This window comes from Solanum dulcamara, chromosome 2 (genome assembly GCF_947179165.1).
Source record: "Solanum dulcamara chromosome 2, daSolDulc1.2, whole genome shotgun sequence".
NCBI classification, from domain to species: domain Eukaryota; kingdom Viridiplantae; phylum Streptophyta; class Magnoliopsida; order Solanales; family Solanaceae; genus Solanum; species Solanum dulcamara.
Genome location: NC_077238.1, coordinates 77,999,029 through 78,025,501, shown reverse-complemented (window position 1 = coordinate 78,025,501; position 26,473 = coordinate 77,999,029). Strand labels below are relative to the sequence as shown.

Below are 26,473 nucleotides of genomic sequence, written 5' to 3'. Positions count from 1 at the left end.
GCAAAGAAATAACAAGAATAGTAAAAATTGAAGAATAAGATAATACAAAAATACTAACTAATATTGCTAAATAACTAAGGAAATGATGGGTAGAGGAAACTAGTAACCCTGCCTCTTCCACGGAAAAGCAAATAGGATATAATATTATTTTGGAAAAATTAAGCTCATGCTCCATAAAAGTAAAAAATTTACTGACAAATATCTCATTACAATTCATACCCCAATTCTTCTTCTTCTCAAGTTTGTGTCTTTTTCCCAATTCTCCTTCTTCTCCGATTCACTCCTTCTTTCCTAATTTGCCTTCTTCCTAATTCTTCTTCTTCTTCTTATTCAGTTCTCCTACTTCCTCAATGCTTCTTCTTCTCCAATTTAAATCAACACTCGATTCCACATAAATCTCAAATCAAATAAAAATTGTTGCTTCTGAAAACACGAAGATCAAATATGCAAATACATCTGGATTTCTGCTGTTGAAAATATTTAATAATATGAGCGTGAATAACTATATTGAGTTGAAAAAGAAGAAGCCTGAAATTACTTCATATCTACTAGTGCTCGCCTACAATCACTATTTCAAAAAGCCAATCCTCAATCTTTAATGTGAAACTTCTAAATCCTCAATAATACCATAACAATATTTGTGAAATATTACACAAATACTATATTGTGTATATATATATATATACCCAAACTCTTAAATGTTACACCAAAAAAATCCCGACAATTTCTGAATTATAATTTCGTAGTAATAGATATGTCAAAAACTTTAACCCCGCACCTCTCCTCCCCCCACGCCAAAAAAATAAAAAAAGAAAAGAAAAAAAGAAGGATGAGAGGGAAATACAATTTTCATTTTTCATCAGACAATTAAGGAGAAGAGCTTTGAAGCAATGTTACAATAATCTACGCGTGTGATTAATAAGTCACGGATTTAAATTGTATAAGTAATTATTAATATTTCAATTAATATTAGATTATTTATATCACGTTCTTTGAGGTGTTTCTTTTCCTCCAAATTTAACATGAACATAAAATATTTTATATATAATGTTACTTTTAGTTAATTATTCAATCATTTGATTATCAGAACCAATCTTTAATAAATGATTACTGTAAATAAAACTTAATAAAATTTAATCAATTCTATTTTTCGATGCTACGGTTACCCTATTCAAAAGTGATTCTTATGGAAACAATTTATACTCTTAATACTCCCTGAACAGTGAACATAGCACTTGGTTTTCCACTACAAACTTTCATTGATTTTATTCTTGTTTTAATGGAATAAAATAATAACGATAATGATTTAGCAATTTAACACGAGGCAAACATCATTAAAATTCAACTTGGTAGAAGCTTCTATTGAGGGGTTTCACTTTGTTTAATGAGAGGATAAAACACAGATTTCTATTGCTATTGTTACATTATTGGTATTGGATGTCTCTATTCAAGTGGGACCCACCCACTTGGATATTTGGGCAAATTGACAATTTTCTGTGTATATAATTTGTACAAGTTTGTGTACAATGAAAGATACAGAAGCGGAGAAACATACGAAAAAAAAATCCTTTCTACTCTTTCTATATTCTCTTACTTTCTTTTCTTTATTAAATTGTCAAGTTAGTTAATTTTATAACACGTTATCAGCATGAGCCTCCGTCGCTTTGAGCTATATTTTTAAGAAGGTAATAAAAGAGGTAAGAATTTTATTTTCTTAACATGTCTAATATTTCAAACTTGAATTTGTTGCTCTTGATATTTCTCGAAAAGGCTACTCATCATGGACACTTGATGCCGAAATTCATATAGAATCGATGGTTCTGACAGACACCATCAAAGATGACAATACGACATCTAATCAGGACCGTGCCAAAGCCATGATATTTCTCCACCACCATCTTGACGAGGGGTTGAAATTACAATATCCAACATTAAAAGACCCTTTAAATTGTGAAAAAATTTAAATGAAAGATATGACCACCTGAAGTTGGTCATACTTCCACAAGCACATCATGATTGACTAAACTTGCGATTAAAGGATTTCAAAAATATAACTGAATATAATTTTGCTTGTTTAGAATTGTAGCTCAGTTAAATTAATGCGGAGATGAAATAATTGAGCACGATAAACTCAAAAAAAATATACTCCACATTTCCACCTGCTAATATGCTCCTGCAGCAGCAATATCGCGAAAAGGGTTTTAAAAAATATTCTGAATTACTTTCTCTCCTTCTCATTGCTGAACGCCACAGCGAGTTGCTAATGAAAAATCATGATAGTCGGCCTGTTGGTTTTTTGCTATTCCCTGAAGTAAATCAGACAAATTATAACCAACGCAAAAGAGGCCAAGTCCCCAGTCGTGGTCGTAGTCATGGTCGAAGAAAAAATTATAATCATAATGCTCGGCTAATACCGATAAATGATCAACAATATAAAAGGCAGAGTAAAAGGCCAGAAGCTTTACCAAAGAAAAAATCAGAAAGTGTATGTCATAGATGTGGATGTATGGGGCACTGATCGCGGACCTGCCCGTCATCAAAACGCTTGATTCAGCTATATCAGGCGTCCTTGAAAAGAGCAAAAAATAATTTCAGAGACAAATTTTATCTCTGAGGATAATATTGAGCCTATGCATCTGGATGTAGCTGATTTCTTTAATTTTTCAGAAGAAAATATGAATATTGATACGACTAATAATATTTAAATCATTTTTTAAATTTTTTTACTTTATCTGTACTAAATATTATGTTTGTATTTTCCTAATCCATGTAAATAAATAAAATTTATGTAATAAATCATGTATTAATTATAATATTTACTTTATTTCCTTTGGAAGAAAAATATAGATATGCCTCAAATTTTATTTGGATCAATAATCAATTACGAGGATATTTGTGTAATTGATAGTGGAACAATTCATGCTATTTTTAAAGACGAAAAATAGTTTTTCAACTTGCTTAGAATAAAAACAAATATTACTACAATTTTTGGTAATTCAAAAATGATTGAATGCTCCGAAAGAGCTATTATAATTCTGTCTAAGGGGACAAAAAATATTATAGAAGATTCACTATTCTCTTCTAAATCCCCATGAAACTTGTTAAGTTTTAAAGATATCCGCAGAAATGGATATCATGTTGAGACACTAAATGAAATAAATAATGAATATCTTGGTATAACCAAGAGTGTCTCAGGCCAGAATTGAAAAACTTATCAACTTTGTCGTCTGGCTTATATTATGCAAAAATTAGTGCAATTGAAACACATATGATCGTAAACCAGAAGTTTACTGATCTAAATATATTTGTGCTATGGATGATCGAATAGGTCATCTTGGATCAATAATGATGAGACGAATCCTTAAAAATTCAACTGGACATCCGTTAAAAAACCAGAAGATTCTTACGAATGATGAATTTTCATGTGCTATTTGTTATCAAGGAAAATTAATTTCCAGACCATCGACCTATAAGGTTGACATCGAATCTGGTAGCTTTTTAGAGCATATAAATGGAGGTATATGTGGACCTATTCATCCACCTAGTGGATTGTTTAGATATTTTATGATCTTAATAGATGCATCATCTAGATGGTCTCATGTGTACCTCTTATCATCTCGCAATTTAGCGTTTACAAAATTGTTAGCACAAATAATAATATTGAGAGCGCAATTCTCAGATTATCCAATTAAGGCCATTCGCCTTGATAATGTTGGAGAATTTACATCCCAAGTTTTTAATGATTATTACTTATCAATTGAGATAAAAATTAAACATCCTGTTACTCATGTTCATACTCAAAATGGCCTTGTAAAGTCATTTATAAAGCGCCTACAATTGATAGCAAGACCTCTACTAATGAAAATAAAATTGCCAATTACTGTTTGGGGTCATGCTATCTTACATATAACAGCACTTGTACGTCTTCGACCGACACATTATAATAAATACTCTCCGTCGCAATTAATATTTGGACATGAGCCAAATATAGCCCATCTCAGAATTTTTGGTTGTGCGGTATACATGGCTGTAGCACCACCACAACGTATAAAGATGGGACCTCAATGAAGGTTGGGCATATATGTTGGGTTTGACTCACCCTCCACAATTCGATACCTTGAACTGTTGACTGGAGACTTATTCACTGCTCAATTTGCAGATTATTGGTTTGCTTAAACAACTTTCCCTCCATTAGGGAGAGAGAAAAAGGAACTCGAAAAAGAAATTACGTCACTATCTCATTTTGATTCACGTACCCGCACATGTGAGCAGGAGGTCCAGAAGATCATCCTCTTACAGAAAATAGAAAATCAAATGCCAGGTGCATTTATTGATTTGAAATGGATAACTAAGTCACATATCCCTGCAGTGAATGTGCCTATCCAAATTGATGTCCCCAAAGGACCATCTACTAGTATCATAGCTTCTAAATCCCAAACACATCTGAAACTTGGTAGACCGTTGGACTCAAAGAATTAAAATCCTAGAAAGAGAAGTGTGAGGAATAACAAAGATGATACTACACAAGAACCTCCTGAAGAAGGTCACATTTGAGTAATCCTGATATTCTTGAAGAAATCAGTGAACCCGAAACTCAAGTGAATGAAGAGCTGTCAATAAATTCTACCGGTGATGAGATGAATTTAGATCGATCGAAAATTATGGTGGATAATGTTCTTGCATATAATATTGCAATTAACCTTATGCAAGATAGTGAAAGTCTTGAGCCTAAATCTGTCGAAGAATGTCGACGTAGATGTGATTGGCCAGAATGGCAAAAGGCAATTCAATTAGAATTAGACTCACTTGCTAAACGTGAGGTTTTTGGACCTGTAATCCAAACCCTGAAGGTGTGAAATCAGTTGGCTATAAATGAGTTTTTGTGCGAAAACGAAATGAGAGAAATGAAATTGTAAGATACAAGTCACGCCTTGTTGCACAAGGATTCTCTCAAAAACCTAGGGTCAACTATGAAGAAATATATTCACATATTATGGATGGAATAGCATTTCGATATCTCATCAGTCTAGCTGTACATAAAAATTTTAAAATACATCTAATAGATGTAGTTACAACTTACCTTTATGGTTCACTTGATAATGAAATTTACATGAAAATCTTAGAAGGATTAAAATTTCCTGAAGCATGTAATAAGTCTTGGGAGATGTACTCAATAAAACTGCAAAAATCATTATATGGTCTGAAACAATTAAGGCGTATGTGATATAATCGCCTTACTTAGTACTTAATAAATGAAGACTATATAAATGATGTTATTTGTCCATGTATTTTTATTAAGAAAATGGAATTAGAGTTTGTTATACTCGCCGTTTATGTTGATGATATAAATCTCATTGGAACACCTGAAGAGGTGCAAAAGGCGATTGAATATCTAAAGAAAGAATTTAAGATGAAAGATATCGGAAAGACAAAACTTTGTCTGAATCTGCAAATTGAACATTTAGCAGACGAGTTTTTGTCCACCAATTTGCCTACACTGATAAAATTTTAAAATGATTTTACATGGACAAAACACATCCATTAAGTACTCTAATGGTTGTTCGATCGCTTGAAGTGGAAAAAGATCCATTTCGACCTCTAGAAGAGGATGAGGAACTTCTTGATCCTGAAGTACCATATCTTAGTGTAATTGGTGCACTTATGTATCTTGCTAACGGACCTGATATAACATTTTCTGTTAATTTGCTTGCAAGGTATAGTTCATTCCCAACGCGAAGGCATTGAAACGTTATCAAACATATTTTGCGATACCTAAAAGGTACTATTGATATGAGTTTGTTTTATACTAACAAAGATTGTGCTGACCTTATTGGTTATGAAGATGCATGTTATTTATCAGACCCACATAAAAACTCGATCTCAGACATGCTATCTATTTACACACGGAGGAATTGCTATATCATGACGGTCTACAAAGCAGTCTATTGTTGCTACTTCTTCAAATCATGTTGAAATAATAGCAAATCATGAAGCAAGTAGAGAATGCCGCGTGCATAACTCAATTATATTCAAAGACAATGCCGCATGCATAGCTCAATTGAAAGGTGACTTCATAAAAGGAGACAAAACGAAACATATTTCACCAAAATTATTCTTCACAAAGGCATTACCAACATCAACATTTGAGAAACTAAGATATAATATTGGAATGCGTCATCTCCAAAATATAAAATGAAGTTTTCATCAGGGGGAGTAAGATAAGCGCTGGACTCTTTTTTCCTTAACCAAGGTTTTGTCTCGCTGGGTTTTCCTGGTAAGGTGTTTAATGAGGCAGCATTCAAGGCGTATTACCAGATTTGTGTACTCTTTTTTCTTCACTAGGCTTTTTCCCACTGAGTTTTTTCTAGTAAGGTTTTAACAAGGCACAATATTTATGGATGTTTACAATAACTATGTATATTGTTTCTTGTAAAAAAAAAATTTTGACATCCAAAGGGGAGTGTTACATTATTGGTATTGGATGTATCTATCCAAGTGGGACCTACCCACTTGGATATTTGGGAAAATTGCCAACTTTCTGTGCCTATATAATTTGCACAAGTTTGTGCACAATGAAAGATACAGAAGTAGAGAAACATATGAAAGAAAAATCCTTTCTACTCTCTCTATATTCTCTTACTCTCTTTCCTCTATTAAATTGTCAAGTTAATTAATTTTATAACAGCTATAACTTTTTGCACACAAAATGTTTTCTAATTTTTCTGAGATAAAATTGTTTCCGGTTAAAGAACAAGTGGGGTGGTTCTCCACTTGTGTCCATTATTTGTTTTGTCTATAAATTATATACTTTGTAATGTAAAAATATGATACACAAAGAAAAAAGGACGAATACATATCTTAATTTTCTCTTTCTTTTCTCTTAGTCTCTCCTCCTTATTTTGTTAAGTTACTGTATTTTATAATACGTTATCAGCACGAAACTCTAATTTTCTTCAAACAAATTAACTTCTATATCAGGTATATCTACTGAAGAAATTTTATTTTAGTTTTTTTGTTATTTCTGAATTAATTTCTATATGAGTTGTCATCACGTCAAATTTATCAAAACTCGAGTTTGTGGCACTTGACATTTCCAGAAAAAAATTATTTATCATGAATCCTTGATGCTGAAATTCACCTTGACGCTAAAGGTCTTAGTGATACTATTAAACAAGAAAATAAAACATCAAACCAAGAAAAACAAAGGCCATAATTTTTCTCCATCATCATATTCATGAAGGATTAAAAAATGAATATTTAACTGTGAAAGGCCCCCTTGAATTATGGACTAATTTGAATGATCGATATCACCAACTAAAACTTACAGTGTTACCAAAAGCTCGATATAACTGGATGCACCTTCGATTTCAAGATTTTAAAACTGTGACAGAGTATAATTCTGCTATCCACAAGGTAAGTTCCATGTTAAAATTATATGGAGATACTATCACTGATGATGACTTACTTGAGAAAACTCTTTCTATTATTCACTCTTCAAATGTGTTGCTACAACAACAATATCGTGAAAAAAGGTTTAAGAAGTATTCTGAATTAATTACATGCCTACTTGTGGCTGAGCAAAATAATACTTTGCTGATAAAAAATTATGAAGCCCGTCCCACTGGAGATGCTCCATTTCCTGAAGCGAATGTTGTAGCAATAAATAATCAGTCTGAATTAAGATAAAATAATTATTGCGGCCGCGGCCGTGGATGTGGGCGAGGGCGTGGATGATGACGAAACAATTATCGTCATCATGATGGAAATAAACATGAGAACAATAAAGTTTCTCAAAATAATTCTTCCAGAGGTAAATCCAATATTTGCCACCGATGTGGTATGAAAGGTCATTGGGCACGTGAATGTCGTACGCTCGATTATTTTGTGAAACTTTATCAAGCCTCTCTCAAAAGAAGAGATAATAATGTAGAGGCACACTTGAATTTTCGGAATGATGATAATGAAGAAACTCCCTCAAATAAATATGAAGATATTGATGCGAATCTTGATTATAAAGATGATGCTTTCGAAGATCTACCAAATATTACTCATTTGGAAGCTGAAGATTTTATGAATGTTGACTGAAGAATTGATCATCTAACTAGGGATAAAAATAGTTTTTTTTTTAATTATGTTTGATATTATGTTATCCTTCGTAAAATGTTTCTTAAGGCAGTATAGTTTTTTAAAGTTTCTTATGTTATTAGTTTTTTTCACGTTCTTCTAATGTATCTTTTGTTTATAAAGAATATGGAAATTCCAGTCATCAGTTGGATTCAAAAATAATTATGATGATATATGTCTTATTGATAGTGCCACAACACACTATTTTAAGAGATAAAAATATTTCTCTTATTTGATTATGAAAAAAGCTAAAGTTAATACAATATCTGGTATTACAAGATTAATTGAAAGATACGAAAAAACTAAAGTTGTACTTGTCGGAGGAACAAATTTAACAATTAATGAAGCATTATATAAAGAAACTTATTAAGTTTCAAAGAAACTTATTAAGTTTCAAAGACATTCATCAAAATAGTTATCATATTAAGACTACAAATGATGAAAAGAATGAATATCTTTACATTACTACAATGACGTTGGGAAAAAAGTTTATACTTAAAAAGTTACTCGTTCTTTCATCCGGCTTATACTTCACAAGTATTAGCATGGTTGAAACGCATGCCATAGTAAACCAAAGGTTTATTAACTCAATTGATTTTATTATTTGGCATGACCAGTTGGGCCATCCCGGTTCTAATATGATACAACAACAACAACAACCTAGTGAAATCTCATAATGTGGGGTCTGGAGAGGGTAAAGTGTACGCAGACCTTACTCTTACCAAGATAGGACGGCTCAATGCTGGCAACAATATTTACAAAAAAAGGCCCCTGTGTGCTTTACAAGGCTTCCAAAAATTTCAAAATGGATTCAGCATCCTCGACAAAAGACTCTTTACACTAAAAAATAAATTGTAAATACAGTTCATTTTAACTACTTGACTAAAAAATTATTCTGTAAATTGTACTAGTCCTTTGAGCCTTATGCCATTGTTTCAACTTTCATTTCAAATAACTTTTCTATATTAGCTGAAAACATATACAGTGTGCCTATCTTCCTCGTCATCAAACACCAACTGCAATAGCAAAAAATGGAAAAAGAAAACAAAAGCAGAGCAAAAGTCAAAATATGCTGAGGCAGGAAGGGAAAAAGGTGAGGAGAAAAAAAGTAACTTTCCTCAGTGTAAGCATACTTCTATCTATAGAAGAAGCCATTTTTCCTCTCTCCCAGCGCTCTTCCTTTTCATATTTTTTTCCCGGGGTGTTTGGGTGGAGGGGATCAAGATCCTCTTTCTTGTTTCTTTCCAATCATCTTAGTACTCAAAAGAAAATAACAAATAGAATCACGAACGGGAAAAAAAGAACCATCAAGAACTTTCTTAACCATAAAGAATCACCAAAGAACAATCTAAGCTTTGGACTAGCTGTCTATGTCGCTCAAGTGTAATGTATTGATGACATCCTAAACATAAATACTAGAACTTCATAGCTATGCAGACCTTAATATCATGACCAAAAAGGCAAAAACAACCACTCTGAATCTAATATATTCCACATGAAAAAAATAAAAAATATACTCAATACCCCCAACTGCGGAGGCAGCACAATGCGTCTTAGTTCTCACTAGTAACAATTACTGAACAGTAAGGCAGTAATCAACAACTTTAGATCCTTACAACCAATTAGCAGCTATACTATAAGGCTCTTTCTTCTCAAAGTAATGCATAACCAAACATACAACCTTCTAATTCCAGGGTATAAACCTAGCTGCTGAAAGCATCACAGATATAGATAAAGTTATGTAAACTGAGAAACTAAATTTTGATGGTACACATTTGTAAGAGATTAACTCACGCAGGGCTTGCAAAATTCAGAAGAGGCTGTATAACTAAAGAAGTTAATAGTTCTCTGGCAATACATCGAACCAAGGGGCTTTGCGCTTCTCTGGGTCTTAGCACAACAGCTAAGATTCCACCCATGAGCCGTTGAAGTACTCTAATATGATGCGCAAAATAATTGAGAGTTCACATGGATACTCTTTGAAGAACCAAAAGATTGTTCAATTTAAAGAATTCTTTTGTGTTGCATGTTCTCAAGGTAAATTGATTACTAGACCATAGACCATCAATAATCAAAGTGGAAAATGAATCTCCAGCATTTTCGGAACATATACAAGGTGATATATGTGGGCCCATTCACCATTATGTGGATCATTTAAATATTATATAATTTTAATAGATGCATCTACAAGATGGTCACATGTGTGCTTATTATAAACTCATAATATGACATTTGCGAGATTACTTGCTCAAATAATCAAGTTAAGAGTACAATTTTCATATTATGCAATAAAGACAATTCGTTTTGATAATGCTGGCGAGTTCACATCTCAAGCATTTAAAGATTATTGTTTGTCCACTGAAATAACAATTGAGCATCCGGTTGCTCATGTTCATACTCAAAATAGTCTAGCGGAATCATTGATTAAACGTTTCCAATTAATTGCTAGACCAATACTTGTGAGAATAAACTTCCCATTTCTTTAGCAATAAATATTTGTCCCAAAATAAATGTCATCTTAGGAACTTAAGACAAAAATTAGTATGTTTTTTCCAAGTATACCCTTGTACTAAAGAACTACTTTTTAATCGTGCTCAATTCTCAAGAAACATCTAATAAATAGGGGTAATTTAGTAAACTATACCTTCTATTTATTATTTTTCTTAATAAGTATGAATAAGCTAAAGTAACACTTATTTTGGGACGGAGGGAGTAGTAATTTCATGCAGAAATCCTTATGAAATCTTCTTTTCTAGGAGTGAATTAGTTAGCACTTAGCAGTCATTGTTGTGGGAAAAACAACTAATAATATGCTCTTCAATTTGTATATTTAAATTTGGTTTTGCTTGGTTTAAATGATCAATTTATGCTACAAGGCAATAACGCAACAACCTTAATATAGCAGTTCAATTGGTATTGAATTTCTCAAGAATCTGATCAGTGTGGAGTTTGCTGTCTTTTGACAAACTTGTCATTATTAAAATTTTGTTAATTTCCGAGGGTGCTCCACAAACTGCTGATTTATTTCAGTTTCTTACTGTAGTCTCATTAAGTTTACATTGTATGCTGACTATTAATAAACCAGAGAAACATTTTCTAGCTCAAGGTTTCAACATTTGTCAATTATGTGGGAATACTTGTGTGAGGTTTAATAGTATGCTTATGATGAATGTGCATCAAATGGCTCTGAAAATCTGATTCAAGCTGCTCCTCCATTTTGCATTATATCCAGGTTGACATGGTTATAATCCCTGCAACAACAGGACAGATGGGTGTTTTACCTGGGCATGTAGCGACAATTGCTGAGCTGAAGCCTGGTATCTTATCAGTTCACGAGGGCAACGATGTGAACAAGTACTTTGTGAGTGGTGGATTTGCATTTGTTCATGCAAATTCTTTTGCGGATATAATTGCTATTGAAGCTGTACCACTTGATCGCATCGACCCCAATTTGGTTCAAAAGGGCCTCACTGAGTTCACTCAGAAGCTAAGCACGGCATCAACCGATGTAGAGAAAGCTGAAGCCCAGATAGGAGTTGATGTACACAGCGCCCTTAATGCTGTCCTCACTGGTTAAGCAAACAGCAATACAATCTTTGTCCTTGGTGAACTTTCTGTTTTCCTTTGTGTCTGATTGATAAACTACTTCATCCTTTTTGCATAAGCTGCTGCTGCTGCTGATTTCTATTTTAAGTCCTGCATTACTTGAATAAATGCTTCGGACAAGGTTTCTTTACAAATCTTATTTGCTGCTATATAAGCTGTACGCTAAACTGCAGTAATGAGAATAGATTGTTCAAAAAAAATTATCCTGTATTCTCATGCTCCCTAATTTCTAGCTTGGGGTGCACTTTTTGTGTGGGTTTCCAGTTCTCACTCCATGTCTCTGTAGTTGCCGTTACAGAGCTTTTCGTAGTCCTTGGTTTACATACATTTAATAGCTGTTTCAGAACGCAGCATTACTTGAATCATTGCCTTGAACAGCATTTCATTTACAATATATAGTTATATACCTTTTTGTAGGCTTGAGAAATATAAAAAAAAACATTTTAGCTTGAGTTGATGTTACGTGAACCAAGTTTTGCCTTGTAAATAAGAACTCATGATGCTATCGTTGAAGACTAGCAATTAGCAGTATTGCCTACGTCCAATGTGAACTTGAAGGTCAAAAGAGGCCTTTGTTTACTGATTTCCTTTTCTTTTTCTATTAGTGGTAACACCATTTTTAAGAGTCTCCTATCGTTGCGTAAAGCACCAAATCTCAGTGAATTAGCAGTTCACTAAACTTCAATTTAATAATGCTATTACATTATCCCTGTCATGCTGTCTGCTAAAGAAATAGACATAATGTTGTCCGACATTGAATAAACGAGTAATCCATACTGAAGTGCGTTCATACAAGTATTTCTTGTATCAAAACTTTTCACTACATGGAAACACAAATATTCTCTAGGAGGTTATGCCAAGAAGCGTTATATTTGTTCTCTGCATAGGAAACAGGACAGAGAAAAGAGAAGGTAAGAAAATTTAAGTAAATTTAGCAATACAGAGGTTGAAGAACTGGAAATCTGAAAGAGATGCTAACAAAGATTTTAGTTTCAAACGCTTGAAGCAGCGTAGCCTTATTCAAAAGGAATTGATAGTAAGACTTTATTTCTCTCTCCGATAACTTCAATCGGTATCTATGCACCCAAACTATATGAAAGCAGGAGGTGTGTAAGATTGCTTAAGATGTTATAGTGAAAACTTTCTGGTGTTCACATCAAATGGCTCATTAGCAGTCAACTGGGGCTCCTGCAACCAAAAGGTAAACAATGATATATGTATACTTCAAACATCATTTTGAGTAATATGAACAGTTTTTCTTGAGCCGAGGGTCTATTAGAAACAGTCTCTATACCACTCTATACACTCTACCTTCTCCAGATGGGGAGACCCTACTTTGTGGGATTACATTGGGTATATTGTTCCTGGAAATATCTATTTGTAGCGATCAATTAACTTAGACATGATCCATTTACACTGGAAGACCAATTCAATATCAGTAAATGTATTCTTAAGTTAAAATTACCCGTCTCATCCCAAAGCCAGAGCTTCCCCCGGTAATTAGCATTGTGAGAAGAGAACTGGTGATGTTGCTTCCTAAATCACTATCAGAACTGCGGATGGAAGATCTGATTGCATTCAGAATACTTCCATAAGTAGTTCCTTGTCCGCGCTCAATTGCTTGGATGAAAGAGAAGGTCATTGCACCAGTTGACATGACCTTAGACAAACTCTGTCATCAAGTAGTAAGTCATTCAATTGGCTTTGCTTAGGTTGATTTACACTAAGTTCCATTTCAAGAAGATCTAAAACTTTAGATGGAAAAGTGAATTTTACATTTGTATCTGCTGATTTTTGATGATCATCACAACCACTGAAAGATATAGCCTCTCCTCCACTTGTTCCTTTCCATACTCCTGATCGAGGACGATGGTCTTCCCACACATATCGTCCAGTTCTGCATAAGTTTTTTTTTAAGAAAGACGTTTGATAGCCTTAATCATAAGAGTAAACATAAAACGACTACTAATATTTCGGACAAGAGGGGGTTTCCTACTAGAAATCTGAGCATTAAGTAGAACAAAAAGTAGTAGTGTCACAGACCTGTCCATCCTACAAAAAAATGGTAAATCTAGCATAGTACCACTGTGACAGGCATCTATGATGGCGTGAAGCTTAGCACCGCGAGGAAGAGGCCTAACAAGTGTTGCATTTAGTTCATCATCAACAATCATTCCTTTTGTTTCATAGTCCAATGGGCAAAGTGTTTCATCATAACCATCAATTTCATCTGAAGTGTAGCTCCTTTTTTGTAAGCCATGACCAGAAAAATGGAACACCAGAGAATCCCCTGCTTGAACACCTTGCATAAGCCAGTAAATTGCCTGCCTTATGTTTTGGATAGTTGGAATTCTGTGTGTATCTCTTTCTTCTTCTGTAAGTAAGAAAATGGAAGATTAGAAGTTAGGATTGGTTAATATGAGTTTTGGTGGAATAGATAGGACAAGAAGATGGAAAAAAAGGTTTTGCCAACATCAATAATCACAGGTAAGTTCTTTTTTTTGTTGTTGTGATGATCGTTGTGTTCGAGCTATCTTGCACGCATCTTGACTAACACATGGGGTGTGTGCTATCTCTCACCAACACAAATACCCGGTAACCCTATCCACCAAGTTAAGGCTAAGGCAAATGGGAAGAAACCACTTAGAATACGTTTGGATTGGCTTATAAGTTACTTATAAGCTGTTTTCATCACCATTTTCAGTGTTTGGATGACCAACTTAAAGTCATTTTGTGCTTAAAATAACTTTCAATAAATAATTGGGTTTGTTTGGATGTACTTATTTTAAGCAACTTATAAGTTGAAATCAGCTTATAAGTCAAAAAAAATAAGTTGGGCTACACCTACTTTTTTTTTATAACTTATAAGCAGTTTTCAACTTATAAGTTACTTAAAATAAGTCATCCAAACAGGCTCTTAGTGATCACAAATAAACTGAGGTTGGTTATATGTGAATTCTCGCCGATAATGTCACTCTATTTAAGCTCATTATACTAATGGTAAAAGTATTGTCAGTGTATATAACTAAAATCTTTCTAATATAGCTCTTAGTGTTAAAGTTATATGTCGGTTAAAGCTCATAAATATCAACGGTTGCTTCTCCAACATAGTTATCTACTTATCTCATTTCCACAGGTTATACAATCAAATCTCTTTAAAACGACATCATTGTCTGAATATTGTTTGCTTGCTATAGAGAAATGTTGTTATAAGAAACGTATAATATGACATAACATAAAAAATAACTAGCTGTTATAGTGAAATGTTGTTATAACGAATGATTGTTAAAAGAGAAGTCTGTCTAAGGAATTAACAACTCCTTTGGAAGCAATTCCCTTTTTGGGAGAAAGTTATGATAAGTCATATAAAGCATGGAAGAAGAACAAAGTAATGTGAAATTTTAAAGTGGTTCATTTTCTTTAAAGCTGTGTGATTGAAGAAAGCTATAGGCAACTTTAAAGTAATATTTTGAGAGGGAAAATATTCTAAAATGTGCTAATTGACAACTCAATGAAATTCTAAAGTAGATTAACATATTAAGTACTCTATGCATCAGATGCTTAGTTCAGACCAAATAGTGGAAAGGTGCATCAAGGAATCCTATTTTGCACTTAGAATTTTAGTTATGTATGCTAACACTTCATATCTTATTATATTTCATGCCGGAAAAAAGAACAACGGATAGTTAAGATGTGTTCTGATGAATAGTTGGTGATAGTTCAGATAGAAAACTTGGACATCTAATAGTTCAAGTATGAAACTCGAAAATTCGAGATACTTTAGATGTGTTTTGATCATTAACTATAAATTATGACATTAAACGCTTCGAAACATCATATCTCAAACAAACAAGACTTACTTCTGCTGACAGTGACAACTAAGATACTAAGATTTGGTCATTATTAACAGCACAAGTAGTAATATTCGTCCAGAACGATAGAGTTTAAGTTCTATGAACTGATCGAGGACAATATGATGAAAAAGTATTTGCACGACCAGATCAGTTATAAGAAATTTATTTCATAATTCTCTACATGTAATAAACATTCATGTTAAATAACACTAAACTGTCTGTCCATATAGCATATACATGCTTTTATATATATCTATTGCGTTACGGATACGGTTTCGGCCAAACCAATTAGCTTTTTTCAAACGGTATATTTGTGTTAAGAAATTCATTAAAATATGTTACAAATATTAAGTTTAAGCTCAATTATTAACGATTGAAGTCGTCGTTCTAAAATTCAGAACCTATAAAGTTAAAATTCTGACTTCGCCTCTAACTGTACAAGTGAATATTTGTCAAAAAAGTAGTAATAAAAGAGAGAATATTTTACCAGTGAGCATGATAACAGAGATATTTTTGTCATTTCCCCTATTTTATTTCGAGATAAGTTATCCCGGGATTACTATTCCACCCAAGAGGAGGATACTTATTCCAGTACTAATTATTAATCCCGGGACAAGTTATCCTGGACTTGCCAACCAAACAACAAATTAAGTGGCACTTTAATTTAATCCCGAGACTATTTGGTGTTATCCTTCATACCAAACGACCCCTAAGTTTTTAGATGGTGATCACACACCTCAATATTACATCAGAGTAGTTAGAGGTTCTATGTTCAAGTATCACTGTCGTAAAAAATATCTCGATGTGCTTGGCTCATCAAAAAGAATCAGGCCCGCATGCATAAGTTTGTTGAAGATGTAATTAAATAAATCAAAGTGCAACCATTCTAACAATTTAAGCTTTTAAATGGGTGACCACACAACAAATAAAACTACTCTTACTAGTTTGAGTATAGGAGATGGGGTGTATTTATAATTTACATTTTGGGAGACATTCTAAAATGTCAAGTAGGTCAAGTGGGACAATAGGAGTACCCACTCTGGATGTTGTTTTTATACCGTTTCCTAAGGGATCAATTGAATCAAAGGAATTTTTGTTGGCAGTGACAAGTGAATCAAATCTAAGCTTCATGAAGGTTTTTTCAAACTGAAGCCTTTTGCATCTTAGAGCTTGTTTGGATTGACTTATTTTAAGTGTTTTAAGCTAAAATAGCTTTTAAGCACTTTTGAAGTTTTTGGGCAAAATAAAAAAGTGTTTTTAAGCCCTCGTTTTTAAGCCAAAAAGACAAAGATAAGCCAAAAGCTAAAAGCCCATCCAAACAGGCTGTTATTCTTGCTAAATACTCCCTCCGTCCCAAAATAAGTGTCGCTTTAGCAATAAACATTTGTCCCAAAATAAATGTCACCTTAGGACTTAAGACAAAAATTAGTATGTTTTTTCCAAGTATACCTAGTACTAAAGAACTACTTTTTAATCGTGCTCAATTCTCAAGAAACATCTAATAAATAGGGGTAATTTAGTAAACTATACCTTCTATTTATTATTTTTCTTAATAAGTATGAATAAGCTAAAGTAACACTTATTTTGGGACGGAGGGAGTAGTAATTTCATGCAGAAATCCTTATGAAATCTTCTTTTCTAGGAGTGAATTAGTTAGCACTTAGCAGTCATTGTTGTGGGAAAAACAACTAATAATATGCTCTTCAATTTGTATATTTAAATTTGGTTTTGCTTGGTTTAAAAGATCACTTTATGCTACAAGGCAATAACACAACAACCTTAATATAGCAGTTCAATTGGTATTGAATTTCTCAAGAATCTGATCAGTGTGGAGTTTGTTGTCTTTTGACAAACTTGTCATTATTAAAATTTTGTTAATTTCCGAGGGTGCTCCACAAACTGCTGATTTATTTCAGTTTCTTACTGTAGTCTCATTAAGTTTACATTGTATGCTGACTATTAATAAACCAGAGAAACATTTTCTAGCTCAATGTTTCAACATTTGTCAATTATGTGGGAATACTTGTGTGAGGTTTAATAGTATGCTTATGATGAATGTGCATCAAATGGCTCTGAAAATCTGATTCAAGCTGCTCCTCCATTTTGCATTATATCCAGGTTGACATGGTTATAATCCCTGCAACAACAGGACAGATGGGTGTTTTACCTGGGCATGTAGCGACAATTGCTGAGCTGAAGTCTGGTATCTTATCAGTTCACGAGGGCAACGATGTGAACAAGTACTTTGTGAGTGGTGGATTTGCATTTGTTCATGCAAATTCTTTTGCGGATATAATTGCTATTGAAGCTGTACCACTTGATCGCATCGACCCCAATTTGGTTCAAAAGGGCCTCACTGAGTCCACTCAGAAGCTAAGCACGGCATCAACCGATGTAGAAAAAGCTGAATCCCAGATAGGAGTTGATGTACACAGCGCCCTTAATGCTGCCCTCAGTGGTTAAGCAAACAGCAATACAATCTTTGTCCTTGGTGAACTTTCTGTTTTCCTTTGTGTCTGATTGATAAACTACTTCATCCTTTTTGCATAAGCTGCTGCTGCTGATGATTTCTATTTTAAGTCCTGCATTACTTGAATAAATGCTTCGGACAAGGTTTCTTTATATATCTTATTTGCTGCTATATAAGCTTTACGCTAAACTGCAGTAATGAGAATAGATTGTTCAAAAAGAATTATCCTGTATTCTCATGCTCCCTAATTTCTAGCTTGGGGTGCACTTTTTGTGTGGGTTTCCAGTTCTCACTCCATGTCTCTGTAGTTGCCGTTACAGAGCTTTTCGTAGTCCTTGGTTTACATACATTTAATAGCTGTTTCAGAACGCAGCATTACTTGAATCATTGCCTTGAACAGCATTTCATTTACAATATATAGTTATATACCTTTTTGTAGGCTTGAGAAATATAAAAAAAAACATTTTAGCTTGAGTTGATGTTACGTGAACCAAGTTTTGCCTTGTAAATAAGAACTCATGATGCTATCGTTGAAGACTAGCAATTAGCAGTATTGCCTACGTCCAATGTGAACTTGAAGGTCAAAAGAGGCCTTTGTTTACTGATTTCCTTTTCTTTTTCTATTAGTGGTAACACCATTTTTAAGAGTCTCCTATCGTTGCGTAAAGCACCAAATCTCAGTGAATTAGCAGTTCACTAAACCTCAATTTAATAATGCTATTACATTATCCCTGTCATGCTGTCTGCTAAAGAAATAGACATAATGTTGTCCGACATTGAATAAACGAGTAATCCATACTGAAGTGCGTTCATACAAGTATTTCTTGTATCAAAACTTTTCACTACATGGAAACACAAATATTCTCTAGGAGGTTATGCCAAGAAGCGTTATATTTGTTCTCTGAATAGGAAACAGGACAGAGAAAAGAGAAGGTAAGAAAATTTAAGTAAATTTAGCAATACAGAGGTTGAAGAACTGGAAATCTGAAAGAGATGCTAACAAAGATTTTAGTTTCAAACGCTTGAGCAGCGTAGCCTTATTCAAAAGGAATTGATAGTAAGACTTTATTTCTCTCTCCGATAACTTCAATCGGTATCTATGCACCCAAACTATATGAAAGCAGGAGGTGTGTAAGATTGCTTAAGATGTTATAGTGAAAACTTTCTGGTGTTCACATCAAATGGCTCATTAGCAGTCAACTGGGGCTCCTGCAACCAAAAGGTAAACAATGATATATATATACTTCAAACATCATTCTGAGTAATATGAACAGTTTTTCTTGAGCAGAGGGTCTATTAGAAACAGTCTCTATACCACTCTATACACTCTACCTTCTCCAGATGGGGAGACCCTACTTTGTGGGATTACATTGGGTATATTGTTCCTGGAAATATCTATTTGTAGCGATCAATTAACTTAGACATGATCCATTTACACTGGAAGACCAATTCAATATCAGTAAATGTATTCTTAAGTTAAAATTACCTGTCTCATCCCAAAGCCAGAGTTTCCCCCGGTAATTAGCATTGTGAGAAGAGAACTGGTGATGTTGCTTCCTAAATCACTATCAGAACTGCGGATGGAAGATCTGATTGCATTCAGAATACTTCCATAAGTAGTTCCTTGTCCGCGCTCAATTGCTTGGATGAAAGAGAAGGTCATTGCACCAGTTGAAATGACCTTAGACAAACTCTGTCATCAACAAGTAAGTCATTCAATTGGCTTTGCTTAGGTTGATTTACACTAAGTTCCATTTCAAGAAGATCTAAAACTTTAGATGGAAAAGTGAATTTTACATTTGTATCTGCTGATTTTTGATGATCATCACAACCACTGAAAGATATAGCCTCTCCTCCACTTGTTCCTTTCCATACTCCTGATCGAGGACGATGGTCTTCCCACACATATCGTCCAGTTCTGCATAAGTTTTTTTTTAAGAAAGACGTTTGATAGCCTTAATCATAAGAGTAAACATAAAACGACTACTAATATTTCGGACAAGAGGGGGTTTCCTACTAGAAATTTGAACATTAAGTAGAACAAAAAGTAGTAGTGTCACAGACCTGTCCATCCTACAAAAAAATGGTAAATCTAGCATAGTACCACTGTGACAGGCATCTATGATGGCGTGAAGCTTAGCACCGCGAGGAAGAGGCCTAACAAGTGTTGCATTTAGTTCATCATCAACAATCATTCCTTTTGTTTCATAGTCCAAGGGGCAAAGTGTTTCATCATAACCATCAATTTCATCTGAAGTGTAGCTCCTTTTTTGTAAGCCATGACCAGAAAAATGGAACACCAGAGAATCCCCTGCTTGAACACCTTGCATAAGCCAGTAAATTGCCTGCCTTATGTTTTGTATAGTTGGAATTCTGTGTGTATCTCTTTCTTCTTCTATAAGTAAGAAAATGGAAGATTAGAAGTTAGGATTGGTTAATATGAGTTTTGGTGGAATAGATAGGACAAGAAGATGGAAAAAAAGGTTTTGCCAACATCAATAATCACAGGTAAGTTCTTTTTTTGTTGTTGTGATGATCGTTGTGTTCGAACTATCTTGCACGCATCTTGACTAACACATGGGGTGTGTGCTATCTCTCACCAACACAAATACCAGCTAACCCTATCCACCAAGTTAAGGCTAAGGCAAATGGGAAGAAACCACTTAGAGTCCGTTTGGATTGACTTATAAGTTACTTATAAGCTGTTTTCATCACCTTTTTTCAGTGTTTGGATGACCAACTTAAAGTCATTTTGTGCTTAAAATAAGCTTCAATAAATAATTGAGTTTGTTTGGATGTACTTATTTTAATCAGCTTATAAATTGAAATTAACTTATAAGTAAAAAAAAATAGTTCATGTATGAGACTCGAAAATTCGAGATACTTTAGATGTGTTTTGATCATTAACTATAAATTATGACATTAAATGCTTCGAAGCATCATATCTCAAACAAACAAGACTTACTTCTGCTGACAGTGACAACTAAGATGCTAAGATTTGGTCATTATTAACAGCACAAGTAGTAATATTCGTCCAGAACGATAGAGTTTAAGTTCTATGAACTGATCGAGGACAATATGATGAAAAAGTATTTGCACGACCAGATCAGTTATAAGAAATTTATTTCATAATTCTCTACATGTAATAAACATTCATGTTAAATAACACTAAACTGTCTGTCCATATAGCATATACATGTTTTTATATATATCTATTGCGTTATGGATACGGGTTCGGCCAATCCAAATAGCTTTTGTTCAAACGGTATATTTGTGTTAAGAAATTCATTAAAATATGTTACAAATATTAAGTTTAAGCTCAATTATTAACGATTGAAGTCGTCGTTCTAAAATTCAGAACCTATAAAGTTAAAATTCTGACTTCGCCTCTAACTGTACAAGTGAATATTTGTCAAAAAAGTAGTAATAAAAGAGAGAATATTTTACCAGTGAGCATGATAACAGATTCTTGAGGAAACTTGAATCGATTGACAAGCAAATACTTCATACATTTAGCATCATTGATGCATCCCTTGAGCTCATATTTAGTTTTTTTATATGTAATTCCAATAATCAAAGCCCTCTTCCGACCAAAAGCTGGAGGGGGTTGAATCCTCTGTTCGGCCGCGGGTCTCCCGTGGCCGGACATAAGGAAATAGTTATTCATGTACGATGATAATTGGGTCCTCCTCCGAGGTCCGATTGTGTCAGTCATCACTGCGGAGCAGAGTGCGCAGCGTATTGACTGAGCACCATTAGGGAGTTGTAAGGTTGTGTGGCAATTGGTACACTCCACAAACTTCACCATATTTTCAAAAAAATATTAAGAAAATGAAAAGAGTAATGATGTTTGTGCAAGATTATTGTTTCTTATGAAAAAAAGGAGAATAGAGAGATAAGACAGAGGTCAAGATCCACTATGAAAAGATCTTTGGTTTAGCTCAATTGGGGAGTAAGCTTCTATTTATAAGTGTTTTCAAAAAGGGTTTATGTTTGCGGAGCGAGGATTTTGAGTTTATAAGTTATGACGATTTCAAGTTAATATTATAACAAAAAATAGTTTCACATTTAAATATTTATAAATATTTAGTTAATTTTGTAATACAGTATATAAAGTATGAACAAAAGTTACTGAATTTACGCGAACTCATTTATAACTAGCTGCCAACAATCTTGATCCGCCCCTGATAGTATGTTATATACACGTAAATATAATTTTGTTTTACACTATGGATTTATCTAAATAATACTGCAGGTAAATCTCCTTAACATGTGGAACATGAATATATAATATCAAAAATAAGATAAGTGATCTATTATAAAGATAAATATGACTAAGAGTCCGTTTGGATTGACTTATTTCAAATGCATTTAAGCTAAAATAATTTTAAAGCATTTTTATAATGTTTAGATAAAGCGAAAAAAAAGTCTTTAAGCCAAAAAGACAAAAATAACCCAAGTTATAAGCCCATTCAAACGTGCTCTAAATAGTGTAAAACTTCCCTAGGTTCACTAGTCTCCATCTATAATGACATTGTAACATATAATCAAAACGATTCTCGCTAGATAATTATCCTTTTCTCTGTAATTTTCTTAAAAAGGACCTCGTGAATGGACGAAAGAAGAAAAGTTATTAATAAAACAGTGAAGATTTGCAAAGTAGACAAAGCCGTTTAGAAAAGACACTTTGACAAAAATAAAGTAAGCTCAAAAGTTTTTACACAATACTCCGTAGATAACATTTTATAATTATTTTACACGTTATAAATTTTAATAGTAGGAAATGAACAAAGTATAAGATCCTCTAGTATACCATAAATTCCCCCTAACATGCACCCACTAATATCAACACAGAAAATATAAGTAAAACTTATTCCTACATAGAAGTGACATTTAAAGTAGGATTGAAAAAAAATAATGATACTAAAATAGCAAGAAGAACAAAACAAAGATAAATAATGCAAGCGCCCGAGAACAGGATGGAAAGCTTGGAAGGTTGCGCTAAATAGTTTTAGCAACAAGAATAGTAAAAATTGAAGAATAAGATAGTACAAAAATACTAACTAATGTTGCTAAATAACTAAGGAAATGATGGGTAGAGGAAACTAGTCACCCTGCCTCTTCCACAGAAAAGCAAATAGGATATAATATTATTTTGAAAAAATTAAGCTCATGCTCCATAAAAGTAAAATACTTACTGACAAATATTTCATTACAATTCATACCCCAATTCTTCTTCTTTTCAAGTTTGTTTCTTTTTCCCAATTCTCCTTCTTCTCCATTCATTCCTTCTTTCCTAATTTGCCTTCTTCCTAATTCTTCTTCTTCTTATTATTCAGTTCTCCTACTTCCTCAATGCTTCTTCTTCTCCAATTCAAATCAACACTCGATTCCACATAAATCTCAAATCAAATCAAAATTGTTGCTTCTGAAAACACGAAGATCAACTATGCAAATATATCTGGATTTCTGCCGTTGAAAATATTTAATAATATGAGCGTGAATAACTATATTGAGTTGAAAAAGAAGAAGTCTGAAATTACTTCATATCTACTGGTGCTCGTCTACAATCACTATTTCAAAAAGTCAATCCTCAATCTTTAATGTGAAACTTCTAAATCCTCAATAATACCATAACAATATATGACATGTTATTATGGTATCGTTGAAGAATAGCTAGACATTCAAGAAATATTACACAAATACTGTATTGTGTGTATATATATATATATACCCAAACTCTTAAATTTTACACCAAAAAACCCCCCGACAATTTCTGAGTTATAATTTCGTAGTAATAGATATGTCAAAAACTTTAATCCCGCACCTCTCCTCCCCTCCCCCCCACCCACGCCAAAAAAATAAAAAAAGAAAAGAAAAAAAGAAGGATGAGAGGGAAATACAATTTTCATTTTTCATCAGACAATTAAGGAGAAGAGCTTTGAAGCAATGTTACAATAATCTACGCGTGTGATTAATAAGTCACAGATTTGAATTGTATAAGTAATTATTAATATTTCATTTAATATTAGATTATTTATATCACGTTCTTTGAGGTGTTTCTTTTCCTCCAAATTTAACATGAACATAAAATATTTTATATACAATGTTACTTTTAGTAAATTACTCTTAATTATTCAATCATTTAATTATCAAAACCAATCTTTAATAAATGATCACTATAAATAAAACTTAATAAAATTTAATCAATTCTATTTTTGGATGCTACAGTTACCCTATTCAAAAGTGATTCTTATGGAAACAATTTATACTCTTAATACTCCCTGAACATAGCACTTGGTTTTCCACTACAAACTTTCATTGATTTTATTCTTGTTTTAATGGAATAAAATAATAACGATAATGATTTAGCAATTTAACATGAGGCAAACATTATTAAAATTCAACTTGGTAGAAGCTTCTATTGAGGGGTTTCACTTTGTTTGATGAGAGAATAAAACACAGATTTCTATTGCTATTGTTGCATTATTGGTATTGGATGTCTCTATTCAAGTGGGACCCACCCACTTGGATGTTTGGGCAAATTGACAATTTTCTGTGCCTATATAATTTGTACAAGTTTATGTACAATGAAAGATACAGAAGCAGAGAAACATACGAAAGAAAAATCCTTTCTACTCTTTTTATATTCTCTTACTCTCTTTCCTTTATTAAATTGTCAAGTTAGTTAATTTTATAACACGTTATCAGCATGAACCTCCGTCGCTTTGAGCTATATTTTTAAGAAGTTAATAAAAGGGGTAAGAATTTTATTTTCTTAACATGTCTAATATTTTAAAACTTGAATTTGTTGCTCTTGATATTTCTGAAAAAGGCTACTCATCATGGATACTTGATGCCGAAATTCATATAGAATCGATGGTTCTGACAGACACCATCAAAGATGACAATACGACATCTAATCAAGACCGTGCCAAAGCCATGATATTTCTCCACCACCATCTTGACGAGGGGTTGAAATTACAATATCTAACATTAAAAGACCCCCTTAAATTGTGAAAAAATTTAAAAGAAAGATATGACCACCTGAAGTTGGTCATACTTCCACAAGCACATCATGATTGGCTAAACTTGCGATTAATGAATTTTAAAAATATAACTGAATATAATTTTGCCTTGTTTAGAATTGTAGCTCAGTTAAATTAATGCGGAGATAAAATAATTGAGCAAGATAAACTCGAAAAAAACATACTCCACATTTCCACCTGCGAATATGCTCCTGCAGCAGCAATATCGCGAAAAGAATTTTAAAAAATATTCTGAATTACTATCTCACCTTCTTATTGCTGAACGCCACAATGAACTATTAATGAAAAATCATGATAGTCGGCCCGTTGGTTCTTTGCCATTCCCTGAAGTGAATCAGACAAATTATAATCAACGCGAAAGAGGCCAAGACCCCAGTCGTGGTCGTAGTCATGGTCGAAGAAGAAATTATAATCATGATGCTCGGCTGACACCGATAAATGATCAGCAATATAAAAGGCAGAGTAAAAGGCCAGAAGCTTTACCAAAGAAAAAAATCAGAAAGTGTATGTCATAGATGTGGATGTATGAGGCACTGATCGCGGACTTGCCAGTCATCAAAATGCTTGGTTCATCTATATCAGGCGTCCTTGAAAAGAGCAGAAAATAATCCAGAGACAAATTTTACCTCTGAGGATAATATTCAGCCTATGAATCTGGATGTAGCTGATTTTTTTAATTTTTCAGAAGAAAATATGAATATTGATATGACTAATAATATTTAAATTATTTTTTAAATTTTTTTACTTTATCTGTACTAAATATTATGTTTGTATTTTCCTAGTCCATGTAAATAAATAAAATTTATGTAATAAATCATGTATTAATTATAATATTTACTTTATTTCCTTTGGAAGAAAAATACAGATATGCCTCAAATTTTATTTGGATCAATAATCAATCACGAGGATATTTGTGTAATTGATAGTGGAACAATTCATGCTATTTTTAAAGACGAGAAATAGTTTTTCAACTTGCTTAGAATGAAAACAAATGTTACTATAATTTTTGGTAATTCAAAAATGATTGAATGCTCCGAAAGAGTTATTATAATTCTGCCTAAAGGGAAAAAAATTATTATAGAAGATTCACTACTCTCTTCTAAATCCCCATAAAATTTGTTAAGTTTTAAAGATATCCGTAGAAATGAATATCACATTGAGATACTAAATTAAATAAATACTGAATATCTTGGTATAACCAAGAGTGTCTCAGGCCAGAAATATGTTTTGAAAAAATTATCAACTTTGTCGTCTGACCTATATTATGCAGAAATTAGTGCAATTAAAGCACATATGATCGTAAACCAGAAGTTTACTGATCTAAATACATTTGTGGTATGACATGATCGAATAAGTCATCCTGGATCAAT

At 33.2% G+C, this 26,473-nt stretch overlaps 5 protein-coding genes across 5 annotated transcripts in view; 3 read left to right on the top strand and 2 right to left on the bottom strand.

The window, feature by feature from the left end:
- LOC129880840 (ATP synthase subunit delta', mitochondrial-like) overlaps positions 1–26,473 on the top strand; it is a 57,661-nt gene that overhangs the window by 14,280 nt on the left and 16,908 nt on the right. The gene's annotated exons all lie outside the window — the stretch shown is intronic.
- Positions 11,271–11,934, top strand: LOC129880841 (ATP synthase subunit delta', mitochondrial). Its single transcript, XM_055955067.1, has one exon. The coding sequence runs from the start codon at positions 11,363–11,365 to the stop codon at positions 11,699–11,701; it is 339 nt and encodes a 112-aa protein (XP_055811042.1). The 5' UTR covers positions 11,271–11,362; the 3' UTR covers positions 11,702–11,934.
- On the bottom strand, positions 12,744–14,123 carry LOC129879265 (metacaspase-1-like; the record flags this gene model as incomplete). The annotated part of the gene is made up of 4 exons (XM_055953516.1): positions 12,744–12,918; positions 13,196–13,402; positions 13,507–13,627; positions 13,774–14,123. Coding segments are annotated over 4 exons (738 nt in total), but the record flags the coding sequence as incomplete, so codon positions are not given.
- On the top strand, positions 17,661–18,286 carry LOC129879250 (ATP synthase subunit delta', mitochondrial-like; the record flags this gene model as incomplete). The annotated part of the gene is made up of 1 exon (XM_055953515.1): positions 17,661–18,286. A coding segment is annotated over one exon (387 nt), but the record flags the coding sequence as incomplete, so codon positions are not given.
- Positions 19,089–21,934, bottom strand: LOC129880839 (metacaspase-1-like). The gene is made up of 5 exons (XM_055955063.1): positions 21,502–21,934; positions 20,119–20,449; positions 19,852–19,972; positions 19,541–19,747; positions 19,089–19,263 (listed from the first exon to the last, which is right to left on the bottom strand). The coding sequence occupies exons 1-5, from the start codon at positions 21,860–21,862 to the stop codon at positions 19,204–19,206; spliced, it is 1,080 nt and encodes a 359-aa protein (XP_055811038.1). The 5' UTR covers positions 21,863–21,934; the 3' UTR covers positions 19,089–19,203.